The 15,645-nt window shown below is 41.3% G+C and overlaps 1 protein-coding gene across 1 annotated transcript in view; it reads left to right on the top strand.

The window, feature by feature from the left end:
• si:ch211-158d24.2 (multiple epidermal growth factor-like domains protein 9) overlaps positions 1–15,645 on the top strand; it is a 42,651-nt gene that overhangs the window by 21,453 nt on the left and 5,553 nt on the right. Inside the window, exons 3-4 of the mRNA XM_020645471.3 lie at positions 3,066–3,205; positions 7,898–8,053. Of these exons, the coding sequence (XP_020501127.2) occupies positions 3,066–3,205; positions 7,898–8,053 (296 nt within the window). The remainder of the gene's footprint in view (positions 1–3,065; positions 3,206–7,897; positions 8,054–15,645) is intronic.

Raw genomic sequence — 15,645 nt, 5'->3', positions numbered from 1 at the left:
TCAGACAAAAGATTCTCTGAAGACCTTTTGTGAATAAACGATCTACTTTTTAATTCAGACAACATTCAGGAGTATAAGTGATTAACAGCTTAAGATTTGTCTAAAGTTGCCTTGAAACTGAAACTTTGAAAACACAAACATGTTAGTTTTATTATTTTTATTAGGATATTTTTTCAATGCAGTTTGGGAAAATAAAATTTGACAGTCTATACAAATTCTTCAGATGTAAAACCTCTGATACCTGATATGATATTTAATTTTCTGTTTTTTTTTTCTTCATTTTTGTTGTATTGCTTTTGTTTTCTTTCTCACATTTTTCTATCTTTGTATTGAAGTTCTCTTCATATGTTATCAATGTTTTTGTTCTTCCTATCCCTATCTTTCTTTCTTCACTCGTTTTCCTTTTTGTTCTTTGCAAGTCTTAGTGATCTTTCCTTTTTTAGATTTATTTTGGGCTTCTGCCTGTATTCGATAGGACGGTGAAGTGTAGGAAACGGGAGAGAGAGAGTGGTCCGCCTGCTTGGTGGACTGTAACCTCCGTACATGGGGTGTGATCTAACCGCTAGGCCATCTGCGCCTTCCTTCTAACATTCATCATTGTTGATATATTCTAATTATTCAGTAAGAAGTAAAGATGCAGAATCTTATTTGAGACGTTGCACGTAATGACGGGCGTTTTGAGCTCCAGCACTTTCACTGAGTGCGTGGAAGTTGAGCTCACCGTCTCTGTGACAGTTGGACATTATCTGTCTGACTTCATTGCATTAAGGTCATGTGAATATTTTTGTGTTTGTTATATATCTTGTGTGTGTGTGTGTGTGTGTGTGTATTAAAGCAGAAGAATGAGGACTGTTGATCTCCCAGCCTCGTCCTCAGCCGTGCCCACGCCCCGCTGAGCATCGCCGTGGGCCTCTTCATTTGCATTAAGTGCAGTTGTTTCAACAAAGCCCTGCTTGTATGTAGACCCACGCTCACACTCAGAGCAAAGTGCTTCCAGTCACTCTTGATTTACTCCAATTGTTTTGAAGTTATTGTCCCCGGATTGTGCTTCAGAGTCCATTGTCTTGTGTCCGTGGGCCGATCGGGCTGCAGTGTCGTACGTTTCCTCTGATATTACCTCGACTTGAGTGTTGGATCTTAGAGACACAGATGATTCTGACAAACAATACAATCCCTCACTGCCTCTCCATTTTTGTGCACGAGCCTGCATCTTCTTCTATTAACTGCCAGCTGCACACGATGGTGGGAAAAACACATTAACAAATAAAAATAAGTCATGTGTTTATTATTGCCCAAGAACTCAAAGCTAATTGGATTTAACTTTGCTGGAGCATTCTTGGAAGCATTATTAACCGAGAGCAATCATCATCAGTTATATAAAACACATGAGGCCAATAAAACGCTTTTCTACCAACTGCTCTCATAGCTCGGATCTGGAGCCTCTTGTTGTACGTTGAATTCTCGACGATTTCTCAACAAAGTCAGAACCTTCAGGTCTGGATGTTTTCAGAATTGCCTTATCACACATGTACCTCACCACTGGGGGGTCGTAGTGTTGATTTTTGATGGGAGTCATGGACCAATCTGATGGGTTGGGAACCGTACGGTCGCCGGTTCAAGTCCTGATCCAAATCATAATATAATGGAAGTTGGTCTGGAGAGGTGTAAGGGTACTGCTGAAGTGCCCTTGAGCAAGGCATCGAACCCCCAACCGCTATTTGTGTGTATTATGTGCCTGTGTGAGAGAAGCATGTCTCTAAAATAAAAGTATAAAACCAGAATTTCCCTCAGGGATTAATAAAGTATGTAAAATTAAAAATCAAAGGCCTGGAGTCCTTGACAACATCACAGTCAACGTGGTTTGTAAATTAAAAATAATATAACATAACATAAATCAGTGTGCAGTTAAAGGTGGGGTGCTTATGGACTTACTTCCCCCCAACTGGGCTGGCCAATGAATGCCTTCAGTTAACAAATGACTTCATTAAATAGCATGTGCTTTAAGAATGCTTTAAATTATATACTTTTAAATTCACTTGTGCTGGTTTGTGTTAATATAATAAAACATTAAAGGGGAAAAAAAAGGGGGCGGGGGGGGGGGGGGGTGTTTCCCCTAGGTTTACAGCGTTGGGGGGGTGGGGACAAGCCGACATGCCGACACGACGACTTGAAGGAATTTTGGTGTTCATGTGTTACTTTTAATGACAGATGTCCCTTTCTATCGGAAAGGTATCCTTAAATGACTTCTTTCCCTGATTTCTGACTCTATCCACTATCCTATCTCTACAATAAAGGCACAAAAAGCCGAAAAACAATCTTTTTAAAAAAAATAAAAAATGTTACTTGACCTTCAGGAGGGACGGGCCGCCCCCCCAATATAATTGTAGGGGAAACACTGGCGCAGTAACAGATTCCCTCACTCTCTAATCCTGGAGCAGAGATGTAGGAGGCAGATGGATGAATAGGAGAACCTGCAGGAAGTCCAGAGTGGATGCTCTACGACAGTCTGGACATCAGCTGTCATGACAACAATCCAAAAAAAAAAAGCGAGCACACTGACCTCCCTCTTTACATCTCTGGCTTACTGTTGTGTTTCATCAGATTCTATTAGATTTCCATGTTTTCTAGCTTGACTGCTTGAACCTCTGAACCTCCCGGATTAGACTCATAGATGGCTTTTTCTGAATCCTACTTTGTCTCCTTTTGTGTCTCCGTCTGTAACGTTTGTGTTTTTTGCTGCTGACTGTCTCGGCCTGGTTTCTCTTAGAAAAGAGCTTCTTCTTCTCGATGGGACAAACCTGGTTAAATAAAAATCAAATGCTTCTGTTGACAAAAAAGGGGGGGTTGACTGGTTGCTCTCTGTGGACGGGAGGACACCAGGCACTCCAACCAATACAAATTCAGAATGAAGAAAGAAATACTGAAAAGGTTCATTATTATAACAGCTTAATCACTTAAAACACCAACCACAGAGGTCTTCATCCTTCATCGTGAAATGTTTCTGTGTTTTTCTGCATGTTGTACAGGTCCAGGACTGATTTTGTCCTGTGCTCTGCCTCTTTCAGCTCAGGGATTTGTGTGTGCAAGACGGGAGTGTACGGACCCAAGTGTGATGACTGCCACCCAGGTTTCTTCCACTTCAGCAGCACGGGGTGCCGGCCCTGCCAGTGCAACAACCACACCAACTACTGCCACCCCCAGTCAGGTGAGTCTGCAGAGGACACACGGAGACAGAGCATCAGAGAGACAGATACACTTACTTTTTAATTTGAGTCCCTAGCTCTGTTTGTCTATAAGAGAGTATAGGAGATCTCTGTGGATTATTCAGCTTTTGGTAATGTCTTAACATGTCCCTGCTTTGCTCTGTATGCAGTGACACGGCTTAAAAAAGTGCAGAGATTAGACTTTAAAGTCACCATGAAACAGAAGTGATGTCGCTGTCCTACTGAAGCCGAATAGAACCAATCACAAGATAGAAGGCGCGACTTAACATTGGGATAAAAATGATTGGATCGTTGAAAAAGTCGGCAAACGTGGTATAAAAATTAGACACAGCTTTTAAATTGGTGGAAAATGAGTAAACACCCGGGGTGCAGGATGAGTCATCAGACATTTGAAACATTGTACAGGTTAGTAAAGTGTAAAAATACTCAGATGATTCTTTATTGAAATATGTTAGACTGATAAATGAACGTTGAACACAGGAACGCCTGTTTAAAATCAGGATCATTTCAAGGGGACTTAAAATGCTAATCCGCTATAGGGGTGTTCTTGAGTAAAAAAATTGAGTCAGCAACTTTCAGGGATCAGCCCTATAATGAGTCTTAACTCCTGACTTTAGTGCAGTTTAATACCTCTGCACTAAATGCTGACGATAACGTGCTGTGTTTGGTGCCAGAGCCTGGGAGCACACAAAACCTCCAGCCCCTCTACAGTCAATATTTACCGATGAAACAGAGCTGAAGTGTGATGTTCAGTTGGATAGAAAGGACTGGCGCTGCATCAGAAGGAACTTTAGAACTGTAGAAAATCACAATCATCCAAATCCTCTTCTGTGTCTTTGATTTTTCATGTGAGGAGGACTTCTGCTCTCTTCTCAGCAGTCAGGCTTTTAAACCTTCAGCTAAGTGACAGGGAGGAGGAAAGGGTTTTTTTTATGGTGGGGGGTAGTTTGAGGAGCCATATGTCTTTCCATTATAATGCGGGGGGGGGGGGGGGGGGGCAGATGGAGTGCTGTAGCCTTGCCATGGGCTCGGTCTTCTCACTGCTGTGGATCTACATAGCTCAGGTTTGACAGCTCCCTTTAAAGCCTGACCCTAACCTCTCCCCGGAGGCCGCCTGCTCTTGGAACACATTGTGCAAACACAAATTATACAGTATACCAAACACTGTGGACCTCAAATAAACATGACGGGGACTCGTCACTTCCAACAGGACTGAGACAGACTGTCCGCAAACAGTTTTTCGACTGCAACTGCAATCAAATCTAAATACTGAACAAAAGAATGCAGAGAAAAAAGGGATTTCCACTTTTAACCTTTGTTTGTTTTTGAGGGGATTAAACAATCGTAATAAAACTTTTGGATTAGAATATGGTTCAAGATAACAAGATGATGCACAGCAAACAGTCAGTCAGTCAGTCAGTCTGCAATCTATTATTTTAAAATAACATCATTTTAGTAAACAATCGTCTGGTTGATATCAGAGGAACAAGCTGGACTGAGCGGTCTAACTGAAGAGCTCAGCTGAAGACTGCAGGAACAATACTGATAATCTTAAAGAGGAAACTGCTCTGGGGTGTCGGTGGCTTAGTGGTTGGTGTGCATGCTCCATGTACGCAGTCCTCTGAGCGAGTTTGAATCCGACTTGTGGCTCCTTCCCCGCATGTCGTTCCCCTCACTCTCTCTCTCTCTCTCTCTCTCTGATTTTTGACTCTATTTACCCTCCTATCTCTAAAATAAATGTATAAAGAAGCCTCAGAGTAAACCTTTAAAAAAACAAATGCTCTATTTAATGTTGAACTGGTTTGAGTCAGCAGCTGCAGTTGTTGTTGGAGAGGAGAGGAGGAGACCTTTGCCAAAAGATTCAGCTCGACAAATAGATACTTTATTTATCCAGAGGGAAATACTAAAGATACTAAAGGGATCCTAACTTAGAAACCCTTCGATCGTGTTGCTGATGGCTCGCTCTCAGCTCCTCCTGACACGGTGTCTGCATCGTGTGTGAAACATGAAACTCATTCAGTGTTTAATTATCTTTATTAAAGGAATAATGCATTCTTGATAGTTCGTAACAGACAACTGCAGTACATGTAAAACCAAAGAGTTTGATAAAGTTGAACAAGTGGTCTTGGTTTTCCTCAGGCTTTGGTCATTATCAGGAGAACAGTCGTTAACAGATTGTATGATTTAAATTAAAAATGGATGTCTCGAGAGAAAATGATATGATGATATTTTGCCATATTGCTCTGTTTTGCTTTTCTCCAGGACAACGAACATACTGTGTTTTAACAACCCTTATTTTAAAGCTGGTGTTTGTGGCGTTCATCAGGGTCATCCAGGCCACAAGCCCAAACACGTCGGTCTAATAAAGTTGTTCTTTAAAGTGTAGCTGCAGCTTTTTGACCTCTTCAAGACTGTCTCACTCTCCATGCTTCTTAGAAGTTGTTGTTTTGTCAGAAAACTCGACTCTTCTTCTAAAAGCTGATATTTCTCATCACACGGTTATGGAGGCCATGATGCATTCACATGAGGAAAAAAAAGTGAGCAAATTTTTTATTTTTTCCATAAAAATGCAGATAATAATCTCTGTAATTCAAGAAAACTAAACAGATTTTAATTTCTCATGTGAATGCATAAGCTCTTTTACCACTGTTTGTTTTAAAAAAAAAGCCCTTTCCTCCAGGTGAAAGCCCTCCTCAACCTGTCATTGGCCGTGTAATCTTCAGGTTTAGCTGATTCCACACATTAGCAACTCGTCTGTTGACACTTAGGTGATGATGCATGGTTCGAACCTCCTGTTGCACAAAGCTATAACATAGTGTGCTGCCTGCGGACAGGTTCAGTCACGTCTACATGACACGAGCATGGAGGCAAAACAACTCAACCAAAAACATGCAGTGGAGGCAACACCTTCACAAATATTTACAATTACAACAAATTATGACGTCATGCTGAGGATACAAAAGTATTTTAATGTTATGTAAGTTTGTGTGACGTTGATTACTTCATGTGTTTTTATAAAACCAGAACAAACTTCACATTAATGATCATGAAACAATAGTCTTTGACCTTTAGGTGAAACATGTAACTGATGAGATCGGGTTCAAATGATAAAAACACCTCATGAGTATGTGTTCTTCTTAAAAAATGTTTAATAATACATTTGCATAATGAAGTATGACTTCTTCTATTTTGTATCTTGAACTTAATTTTTTCTCAGAGGTTAAATTGATAAAGTACAACAAATAGACTTCAGGCAACATATTGGAGGTCATTATTGGTCTACCTGGACCCGGGGGCGTGTCCAGACTTTTTTGGACTGGAGTGACCCAACTGGGGTTGAAGCTTCAAGGTTATGTTTATTCTCCCCGTGAGAGGGATATTTGTTTAGCAGTCAGCAGTAAAATACATTCATATAATCAGCAATCAGCATAAAATCAGGAAAAATTCAAATGGACAATAAATAAATACAAATAAAACAGACGAAAGGGGGCCGGGGGGAGATGAGGCGATGGCAGCAGGGACAAAGAGGTTCCTCAGTCTCTTTGTCCTTCATGCAGCAGCTGGAACTTTTTGGACAGAGGATGATTATGATCTGCCAGGACTGACCGGGCCTTCTTCAAGGTCTAAACTCTGTATAAATAAGTAACACACACAATTTAAAACAGGAATAAAACATCTTCATAAAAGTGTTGTCGACGCTTCCAGAGAAAGTGGGCTTTTATTTTATAAACAGCATCAGTTTGAAGCTCAAAGGTCAGTTTGTCCATGATGGACACTGACTTGTGACGGGTCCTGAAGTTTGTGCACACACATGAATGAAGAGCATTTATTTACCCCTCCTGTCTGCACTTTTAAGTAACACAAGATAATGGCATGATATAAATCTTCTTTAAGCTTAACTCTTCAGGGACTCAAAACAATATGTACGTCCAAACTCACTATTTAAAGTATTGAAAACAAACATCTGCACACTGAAAACTACGAGCTGTCTGATGCAACACGGCCTGAAAAGTGGATTTCAACCTCTGACAAGGCAAATAGCCAATGATAGTCTGGGATTTTGGGGTGGTACCTGGGTCTGGACATGCCCCTGCCTGGACCCCAAGGCCTCATCCATCCAAACATACTATATTTCTCTTTGTTTGAATGTATTTATTGTTCTTCCTCATGAGGCGTCGGACTGTTAATAAGAAATTGATGAAAACAGAAGGAGCTGTCTTTTAACCTCGTGCTGGCTGTTGTTCTTCTTTTAACTTGTCTTCTTTATCTCAATAACTCGTCCTCTTAAGAGAACTGGTAACCCATACCTGGTAATGCTGAGTGTGTGTTTGAATCAGGGTGATCTGATTCATTATCAGTGGGAGAAAAAGGTGAACAGGAAGTCTAACCAGCTGATCAAAGATAGTAAAATACTGAATTTCCTAATCCTATTCATCCTGATGCAGATGAAACGTTTTGTAGTACAGAGCTTTGAGGTCGATGTGTGAATACAATTAGACAATTTCCCCGTCACAGGAAATCAATAAATTAAAAAAATTATAATAATCTTAAAAACCTTAAACAACTAAACCTTTCATTTTTATCAACAAAGGAGGCCGAGTTTTCAAACCATCGTATCTCCCATGTTGTGTGCAGTTCAAACACTCCTGTAATCACTTTGTTCTGTCCTCCAGGTGTGTGTCTGAACTGTGAGGGGAACACGCAGGGATCCAACTGTGAGGAGTGTAAGCCTGCTTTCTACCGCAGCCCTGGACCCGGAACCGCCCTGACCGAAGCCTGTGCACCCTGTCCCTGCTCCAACTCCACCTCCACCGGCACCTGTCACATCGGTCAGTCCCTGCTGCTCACACACACATTTCATATTTCACTCTTGAAGGAAAAAAAATATAACACGAGCAGAACATGATGATGTCTTCAAAAACATCCTCCACTCTCACACTGGACTGGAGCAGTGCTGTAAACACCTGTAAGTGGCAGCATGGTGTCCGTTAATCTAAAAGAAAGGTAGTCAAAGGAAGATGTGGTAACATGAGCAGAAGACGAGGTTCTATGTATCTGCTTATCTTCTTTTTTTTTATAACACAACACACTACTGTGTCAGAATCAAGGTGAGGGATGAATGTCAGCAAGCAAGAAGCTCTCTGTTCTTAAGAATCAACTAAACAGGGAAACACTCCGGTCCATTCACTTGCTATAGTTGCCTTACTTTTGTTTTGGTAACATGTTGCCATACATGCATGTTACCTTGTCCTGAAAAAAACATGTTTACTGAGGTATCCTGAGTTTGATCCGGGGTGTAAGGAGAAGGTATGAAGATCCAGATGAAGATTTCTTTGAAAGCAGGAAGGTCAACTAGAATTGACGCGGGGACTATTTCCTTTAAAGGGGACTTTAAATCGCTCGATCGGGCTCGAAATGTTGAGTTCCTTAAATGCAAATAGCAAATAAATAAGTATATATTTTGGAGCCATAGTGTTGCGAGTCTTTGTTTGCATCATGACTTTGATCTTCAGACATAACCGGGCTTGTTTAAAATTAAAACAGATGTCTGTGTGGTTTCAATCTCCTCACATAACTCCCTGCCAGAAAGCCAATTAGTGTATTTTATTGTAATAAATGTGTGTATTTACTTTATGAACTATTTAGTGTTCATTACTTTTGAATCAAAGTTGTTATTTTCCCGATGAATTGATTGAGATTATTTAGTCTATAAACTGTCAGCTCCCCAGGTGATGTCTTCAAATCAACACAATCAGATCATTTCCCTTCGAGCACGTAATAGGTTAATGAACTTATCGCCTCAGCTCTGGGTAAACTCTGATTGTTGTTCAGCTTGAATTGTTCAGCATTCAGGAGCATTAGAGATTAAATCACAGCACAAACAGTGATCACAACTGAAACCTCAAATCAGATCTGACAGTGAAGAAAACGACTTTTCTTACTTTTAAAGAACATCGACATGAACAGGTCACAGACATGAAAACCTGAAAATCAAGCCTTTGTTTGGGATCTCTCTTCATGAAGAGATTTTAAACATCTGCCTCCTGATCCACCTTGATTTGTGTGCACGTTTAAAAAAGGTGGATTTGTAAGTGGAGGTTGGCTCTGACATGCATTCATGCCCTCTTATCGTTAAGGTAAGACAAAATACTGAAGAGAAACTAAACTGAGGTGCTTTCTGGATCTCTCTGGAAATACCCGTGACCTCCCTGTATGACCCCACCTCCTCCACCTTCAGGCTGCTGCTGCCCTACTTACATGACTCACCCAGGGGTCTCTTTGAGGTTGAGATCTGGGTTGAACTACTGTCTTCTAACACATCTCAGTCCTGCCTCAAACATTATTTTAACACAGATTAACAAGCCATATAGAGGGCTGCACCTGGTGAAAAAGAAAGCTTTAAGGTACAACAGGAGTTTGATGTATGACAGATAAATGTTTCCACCATCAGAAAACGTCATGCTGAAGATTCTTATGTTCGAGTTCCTGCCTGCTCCGACATGTCACAACAGACACGAGAGTTCACCAGAGCAGGCAGGATGTTTCCCAGTAACGTCGAGATTTACGGGATGATGTTTGCTTTCAGCTGTACACACCAGTTATATTGAACTTGTTGCTAAGTTACCAAAGTCAACAACAAAAACAACACATGTAAGTTAAGAAAGCTTGTTTTCGTTCTGCTTTATTCATATTTTTGATGTGGCAGATTAAACAAAATTAAAAGAAACTATCAAGGTTCCTCTACACTGTTTCCAGAAGCCAAAGTTATGTCTTAAAAAAAAAAAAGTTTCTTGGATAAGGTGAGCTTACTATATGATCAGACATTAAGGAAACATGCTCTGTGCTGGCTTCTCTGACAACAATGCAGCAGCCAGTATGTCCTCTTTCTAACTTTAGATTCTGCTCCTGAATGCTCTGGATTTGTTTGGACCAGAGAAGGTAGGCGCTTTTAAAGTCACCCCCCACACAGCCGTTTTGGACGCCCCTCAGTTTACCAGATATGAGAGCAGTTATCAGGTCAAACCAACAGGTGTTGCAGTGATGGAAGCAGACAAGAGAAGTGGTTCAGATAGAAGTGATTGTACCCGACCTAAAAAGCCTCTGCATGTTTCTAATAAGCTCCATGAGCAGAAACGTGCTCAAACTAGGATCAATGTTGGAGATGTTTTTGAAAAATGGAGAGAGGTTAGAACACAGAAAGGTTTACAGACCCATGCAGAGCTGGATAAACACTGAAGCTACAGTGTTCACCACATGGTGACCTGTGTGAGCATCAACTCTCGAGAGGGGGGGAGTCAGTTCTCTACAATGTTTTGAATTTGGACTGCAGTACCCATTTTACACACTAGGTGTCAGAGTTACATACTGCTCCTTTAATAGTCAAACCCTTTGACTTTTATTACATTTTTCGAGCATCAGGGAAAAAAATACATGTCAGAATTTCTTTTAAACCCTAACCCAATGGCAACAAATCACACATGAAAGGACTGAAATAATCTAGCTTTGACTTTTTGCCTTTATTAATTCTAGTCATTGATGATCAGAAGTAGCTGTTGTTAATTTTCTGTGGGTGGATATATTTCTGAACAATTTTACCAGATACACCAAAGATCCAGACTCAGACTGAAGGAGTTTAGATTTTTTTACCCGATTCACTCCTCCCTGAAATCCATGGACAAATCTGATTTGGGACCTTGGTCTGAATTAATGTTAGGCCTGGATTATCTGGTAATATGAGGGATTTACAGATAGAGTCTTAACCCTCTTGAAAAACTCATCGGGACAGTACTGGTACGTCTTAAATATTCAGGATTTAAAATCTGTAGGATTAAGTCAGTACTTCTCTTTTTTTTAAGGTTTTTTTTGGGCCTTTATTTAGAGACAGGACAGTGGATAGAGTCAGAAATCACAGAGAGGGGGGAATGACATGCAGGAAAGTAGCCACAGGTCGGATTCAAACCCAGGGCGCCCAAATGTACATATGGGCCTAGCACTAACAACTAGGCAACCGGCACCCCCAAGTCAGTGCTTCTGAATGGGACAATGGCCAACAAGGAAAGGGTCTACAAGGTCTAACTTTAGATGTTATATAGTTGTTGACGTCTGATAAGACATTTAAAATCTCACATCCAGTTCATGATCAAATTCAAGATTAAAGATTCAGTTTATTTGTAAATGGTAAATGGACTAGAGCTTTTCTAGTCTTCTAACTACTCAAAGCGCTTTTAGAATCAGAATCAGAATCTGTGTTCTTTGACTAGTACTTTTACACATACAAGGAATGTGACTTGGTGTTTTAACAGCAGAGCTCCTGCTGACAGCTTGAATAGAATAAGATACAAATATACAAATAAAAAGGCTATTAGAAAAGAAAGTACCGGTAATAGAATATAAAATATAGAAACAAAATGTGCAGGTATGTTCAAGATAGAGTGCAGTGTAAACAGAAAACCACTTACACTTACTTTACACCGCACGTCACACCTACCTATTCACACACTGATGGCACATTCATACACCACTGATGAAGCAATTCAGGTTTAAGTGTCTTGCCTAAGGACACATCGGACATGTAGCTGCAGGAGCTGGGTATTGAACCCTCCACCTTCCGGTTGAGAGACGACCGACTCTACCAACTGAGCCGCCCTCAATCTGTCATTCTCATGTGTCTGGAGACATCAAAAAGACAAAATGGTGTTCCCCCAGCCCCGGGCAGTGTGACATCAATCAACCTAAACATCTACTGAGCAATAAAATCTGTTTTAAAAATACGCTACAACATGGACTAAAAAAATGACTTTGTTGAAAGTATGTCTGCGACAATTTTCTCCTCCAGACTTATTCATCCTTCTGCTTTTCTTTTTTTATTTATCACTACAAAATGTTACTAGAGCAGGAGGTTTCTTCTTATAATTGTTCATTTGTTCACATCTGCGGCCCCCGGATAACCAACACTGAAAAATCTTATGATGACATCATTAACCGTGTGATGCATCATTATTTTTTATATGCCGAGTTGTGTGCACGTTTTGAGATCAGGGACATAAAAATTGTGAGAGTTCTCATCATGTTTTTGATGCAGCCTGTTGTAAGACTCATTTAGACTCACCTGACGTCTGAGCCCAGCTGCTAACCAATATCCTGTTATCATAAGACCTTAATTACCGTGTGGTTAGGAGCCATGTTACGCCCCAGTCTGTGTGTCCTCAGCATCTAATGGTTTCAGTCCACCTGGCTCCAACATCACGGTGTGACACGGCGGCTTACATCGCAGCTTATCGTCGTCAATCGGCTCTTGAACCCTTTCTGCAAACTGCCCGCTGAGGTTTCCATTAAGCATTGCATCACTGCGTTCACTTAACATGGATATTCTTCATCACACTTTCTCTCACCTCACCCTTCCTCTGTCTGGACCAATCAAATGACGGCGTTGCCATGTCCCGACGCCCTCCTGCGCGGCGGCCTGCATGGCAACAGCCTCGTGTAGACGCACTTATGCTGTCAGGTTATGTTTGCTTGTACCAGGGGCTGCAGAGGAGGGGAGGGGAAAGGGACACAAACCAGGCTGAGCTGAGCTGGGACAGCATGAACACAGCTGGGCCATTTCAGCGCCAGTCAGGCAGCAACAGACTGGGGAGGGGGGGGGGGGGGGGGGGATGGGCCGCATCACATCCTCTGTTTAGAATGAGAAACCATAGGAAGCGAGGACATGATCATAAATATGCCCTGAATCAGGTCCACAGAGAGCTGCTCGTGTTAATCGAGTGTGTGTGTGTGTGCCTGTGCTGGATGTTTTTAAGAGCAAACCCTGGAAGTGGAAAAAGAAGCAGCCCCTCAAGTGGAGGTTGCCCTGGCAACAGTGACAGATGAGAAGATGCCACAATGCAGTATCGGAGCTCCACACCGGAGGATGGATGCTTTCTAAATGTGCTGATGAGGCCTGTTGCAGTAAATGAATACCCCCCCCCCCCTCCACTGACACACACACACACACAGAGGTGAAATGGAGTATTGCACCAGTTCAGAATGTGGGTCACACATGTTAAATCATGCTTGTATGATGGTTTCTGTACTCAGTGCTGTACCAGGGGCTCGTTCAGTTTATCCTGAGGTACATGAGATCATTTCAAAACATTTTCTGGAGTCTGTTTCACTGTTTTCTTTATGCGTGTGTGTCTGATAGTGCTCACCTGGTCAGGTGTTAAGGGGCCTTTATGTGTGTCATCAAAGTGGATGACAACAGGAAGACAAAAAGAGGTCATGTCCTCCAGGCCTTGTGCAGAGCAGCTCGTCTTTCCTCCTGGTTATATAACCCAGCAGGCCGGCTGCCTTTGAACCTCCAGCAGAGGTTAAGTCAAGCTTATCAGGAGCAGCCTGTTCAGTGCTGGAATACAAACGCAGTCATGTGACCGCCAACATCTAGGCCAATGGAAGGCAGTTATCTGTGTCTAAATCATTCAGCAATTAGGACTGTGCTGAGGAGAGTCTCCGTGCAGAGCATCACTCAGTGCACGGAGCTGCACAGGAATCATTTCCACAATCAGCTATTTGCCAAAATCCTGTTAGCAAAGGTGGACAGTAACAAAGTGAATCTACTTGAGAATTATTTTTTCGGGGGAAACTTGTGACTTTTGACTCCACTACATTTCTATGACTGTCTTGTTAGTCAGCTGATGATTTTATTTTATTTTCTAAAATTCCATAAGAAAGACTAAAGCAGTGCTTGTGTGGTTCTGCATGTGGTCTGTCTAAGTGGGGTTGCCTTACCTTTACGCGGTGCATCTCCATGGTTGAACGCAGAGTAAACGTCAAACAGAGCAGACAGTTTATTTATTGAAACAGAGAGGTTGTCTTTTTATATATTTTAGTTAATGTTGGGTGCTAACAACGCTGCAGAGAAGTGAAAAAGAGGCAAAGGGAGCTTTAGCAGCATCAGGAATAAGAATAAGCTGCACAAATCTCACAGTTCAAGAGGCCCTGCACCGACTGAAATGTCTCTTTAAAAACATTCACTGCCTGGCTCACAGTTCCCATTAGCTCATCAGGTATTTTTGGTTGTTCCTATTATTTCTCTTCTGCACTCACTCCTTAAAACTGTAAACAAAGAGATTAAAAAGACAAAGGTAGAAAAGGAAGTCTTGGCCTGGATGTCCTGCATGAGATTGTTGGGTATTGTAATCTCCTTTGAAGGCAAAATCTCTGGGACATGATCACCTTGGGTTTCCAGATTGGCCAAAAACAAACACATGGGAATTATATATTTATATATTTAAAAAAGAAGGTGAAAGATATTTATATATTTATGTGTCGACGTAAAATTGTTATGTCATAGCAGACAGTTCCTGTATAGACCAATGTTATATCCGTCATGTGGAAGATACGTCGGCTACTGTGACTTCCTGTTTAAGCTCCTGTGAGGAACTTTCATGTTGTGTCTATTTTGGCGACAAAAGCAGGATCATATTTATCCATTCCATCTCGGCCTGTGTGATAAAACAACAACGCTAATGGCGATATAACTTTTCACAGAGTTTTCCAGCACTGAGCTTATGACTGTTCAAATAGAGTTTGTCATGCTGTGACAATAAAGAATAATTAACAATTAACCATCTGGTTTCTTCAACTTTCACTCAGGAGCAAAAAAACAGACTTTTAAATTTGAAAGAAATAGTGAAGGACATTTATCTGGATAGTTATCGATATCGACTGATATGAACATTTGTATCCTGATGATATTTTAAGTCATCTAGCTTTCCTATTCGGTCTTTATCCAGACGGAAGTTTGCATGAATTTGGAGAATCTGAAAAATATTTCACACGTATTTTTATTGATCAGAAACTAGAAAGACAATAAACTCCGGCTCATACTTCAAGGTAAAATGAATATTGCATAACCCAAAATCTATGCAACAGCACGGCCAGCATGAGCATTTAAAAACCTCCTGAATAAGACGACTGTTTGTTAGCATGTCATGCTCAAACAGAAGAGACATCTATAAATGCTATTAGAAGCTATCCTTTGGGACACGGTGCTGCGGCGTAAACTATAAGATGTACTGTTGATCACATTTGCATCATGTTACCAGGAAGAAGAGGGTGCAGGAGAAAGCGGACCCTTTTTAAACGACCTGTGTACATTACTGATGAAGAACCTCGTAAGGAAGTGCGATGGATTCAAAGTCCACGACGCTCCACTTTTTAGATCTTATTCATGTGTGATCTTCTCAGAGCCGTGGAGAGGCGTCCAAAAAAATTATGCATGTGAACAGTGTGGAGATCAGTGACGAGTAAATGGAAAGCGAAGAAAGACATCAGCATTGCTTCAGTAGAATCCTCCAGGCAGCTTCAGGGTTATGATACCATTACATACACTTTATTATCCCCTTGGGGAAATGTGTCTTGGAGTCCAAGTGCTGCCAAA

Source organism: Labrus bergylta, chromosome 2 (genome assembly GCF_963930695.1).
Source record: "Labrus bergylta chromosome 2, fLabBer1.1, whole genome shotgun sequence".
Taxonomy (NCBI): Eukaryota; Metazoa; Chordata; class Actinopteri; order Labriformes; family Labridae; genus Labrus; species Labrus bergylta.
The sequence above is the reverse complement of the archived record's forward strand: the minus strand, read 5'-3'. Positions and strand labels throughout refer to the sequence as shown.